The sequence below is a fragment of the Notothenia coriiceps genome, unplaced genomic scaffold (genome assembly GCF_000735185.1).
Source record: "Notothenia coriiceps isolate Sejong01 unplaced genomic scaffold, NC01 NC01_scaffold00023585, whole genome shotgun sequence".
Classification (NCBI taxonomy): domain Eukaryota; kingdom Metazoa; phylum Chordata; class Actinopteri; order Perciformes; family Nototheniidae; genus Notothenia; species Notothenia coriiceps.
The window spans coordinates 1-2,618 of record NW_011356286.1 but is presented as its reverse complement, the minus strand read 5'-3'; the positions used below and the strand labels follow the sequence as shown (position 1 = coordinate 2,618).

The 2,618-nt window shown below is 39.7% G+C and overlaps 1 protein-coding gene across 1 annotated transcript; it reads right to left on the bottom strand.

The window, feature by feature from the left end:
- Positions 1-1,185: 1,185 nt before the first annotated feature.
- Positions 1,186-1,986, bottom strand: LOC104954622 (surfeit locus protein 1-like). The gene is made up of 3 exons (XM_010781782.1): positions 1,701-1,986; positions 1,468-1,549; positions 1,186-1,387 (listed from the first exon to the last, which is right to left on the bottom strand). The coding sequence occupies exons 1-3, from the start codon at positions 1,936-1,938 to the stop codon at positions 1,327-1,329; spliced, it is 381 nt and encodes a 126-aa protein (XP_010780084.1). The 5' UTR covers positions 1,939-1,986; the 3' UTR covers positions 1,186-1,326.
- Positions 1,987-2,618: the final 632 nt, after the last annotated feature.

The following is a 2,618-nucleotide window of genomic DNA, read 5'->3' as shown; positions in this document are numbered from 1 at the left end:
TTTTCTAAACACCAGGAATAATCTTTATAACAGTATATTTTTTCATACCTAGAAATGACATGACTTAAATTCCATACTGCATGAAATCCTATGTCTTAAAAACATGTCCTCTAAGACAGTGGTTCTCAACTGGTGGGTCGCAGATGTGAGTGAATAAAAAAAAAAATTTAAATCTTTTTTTTTTTTTTAAAGGCCCGATTTTCTAACGCTGTGCATGCAGTAGGCGTTGGACTGGAAGTACCGGAGACCATAAACGGTTTTGAAAACGTCTGTAACGTAGTGATCATCTTCTCAATGAAACATCTTTGCTGAAGGTTTTTCAGTCTTCTGGCCAATCAGAATCAAGATTGTTGCCGGAAGTCCCCACGGAGAATAACTTTGCGGTAGAACTACTCTTTATACATCCATGGGTACAACTTCAGATACAAATGAACACATCATGAAATATGACCCTCGGTTTGATGATTGACAGGTCACAGAACAATGGGAGCTATCTACCCTTACCCACAATTTAAAGTGAGTCACACGGACTACCTCCCCTTTGCTCTTCTCTCTGTGAGGAGCAGCAAGCTGTCAGAACAAAGTGACAAACAAACAATGACATCAATATTATTAATATGTCGGGTAGTAATAGATTTATTTATTTTCTTCTCAGAGTGTTCCAGAATGTGTAGTTTATATCTTAGTATTTCTAAAAATCTCCAGGGGAGAATCCCCCCAGACCCCCCTTCTGGGGATGGGTTTTCAGCATGTGTGCTTTTTTTATATTGTTCAGCTTTGATTCCATCATCTCATTAAACCTTTTTTTAAACATACTTTAGTTCTGTGAAGGGATATAAGGGATGCACTGTATTTCACTTTAATTAATATTGTATGCCGAAAAGCGTATATATTACAGCACAATTTTTGTTGAATAGATTTGAGTGGTTCGACATTTCGGGTCGTGATCTATTGACAAAGGAAAAAGTGGGTCCCGAGGCCTGACCAGTTGAGAACCACTGATCTAAGATGTCCTGTTGAATGTGAGGCTACCAGCTGTTTCCTAATTGTCGTTGGATTTGTGAATATCTCTCCTGTTAACTTTAAAACTACTGCAGAAAATGTGTTCTATTTTAAGGAATATTAAACTTTGAGTGTCTCCATCAGTTAATGAAAACAAGTTGTTAACATGAAGAATGCAAGAGATGACTTAGATTTGAATTTATTGTTTCAGGAGAATAATACACAACTATTTACAAATCCATCAGCGAGTCTATGCAGTGGGCTTCAGCTGACACAGTACACATCAAGTACATCAGAAATGTGCTTTGCAATCACTGCATTTAATCACAGTTTCTTGATGAACTTTGCAAACCACATGTAGGAGGTCGCTGCACACAAGCCGTACCTAAGAGGAGAAATAGACCAAACTCAGTAAACAGGATTATTTACAGTACAGTAGCTTTAGAGACAGGATTTAGGACCTACCATGTTACTATGTACTGCATGTGTTCGTTCCTCAGTGTAATTCTGGTCTGTCCTCCTATTGGTCCACCAGGTATAGTGGTCTCTGCATGATAAATGAATATTTACATTTATTTAAGCAATCAGGTTTAAAAAATCTCTATTCTGTGGTATAATAACGTCCAAGTTAATAACCACCCGTATATTTAATATAATCTAATTGAGTCAAAGTGCATCCTGGTCTTAGTAGTTCTTACCGAAGGATGCATCGATGAAGACGGGCTCGGCCCCGGTGACCCCGCCCATGGCCTCCAGGTCGCGGTAGTGCCATTGGTTCCTCTTCACGTCGTTGCTTGGTACGAAGGGTTTACGAATCTCCGTCAGTCTCACGACCCCGACCACCTCCACCTCCCCCTCCACCTGCACAGAACAGTCATTACATTCTGTTTTAATAAGTGTAAGTATATCAAATGTGAGGTTGGTTTTAAATCCCATCACTACTATTACTTGCACTATTACTTGTACTGTGAATCAATTACGGCACTAGCCAATTGTCTTGCTACAGAAGAGAGCTATATGAATGTATTGACTCCACTTCGAGCAATACAATTACTATCAAAGCACTTATATACTAACAAAGGACTGGCTTATCTAAATCCAGTTGAGTAGCACTTGAAATGTTTTGGCTCTATGACCAGTGGCGGAGCTGGGGGGTGGCTGGGAGTGGCACCCCCCCACACCACGGGGGCCCAAACAATTTTAGAACATTAAGAAAAAAATGTTTAAGTAACCTTTCATCAAGAATTAACATTAATATAACGTTATATTGATAATGTACTCACTAAACGTACAATTCATTTAACTTATTTTCTTCCAAAAGTTAATTATCCAAAGTCTCTGAACACCCCCCTCTATTTACATGTAATGGTTTGGTCCTGCCTCCAAACGCGGTGCAGCAACGCCAGCACTTTCTAGCAGAGAGTGAGAGCATGTGAGCAGGGATGCTAGTACTTACATGTGAACCATGTCTCAACGACTAACAAAGTCAGGCTTTCAAAAGAGAAAAGAAAGGAGAGAAAGACAAGAGAGAGGGACTAAAGGGCGACAGTATGTCACCCAGTTTTTCAAAGAAAAGGTGGGTGTGGTCCATGAGTGGTGGAAATGTGTCTGTTAGC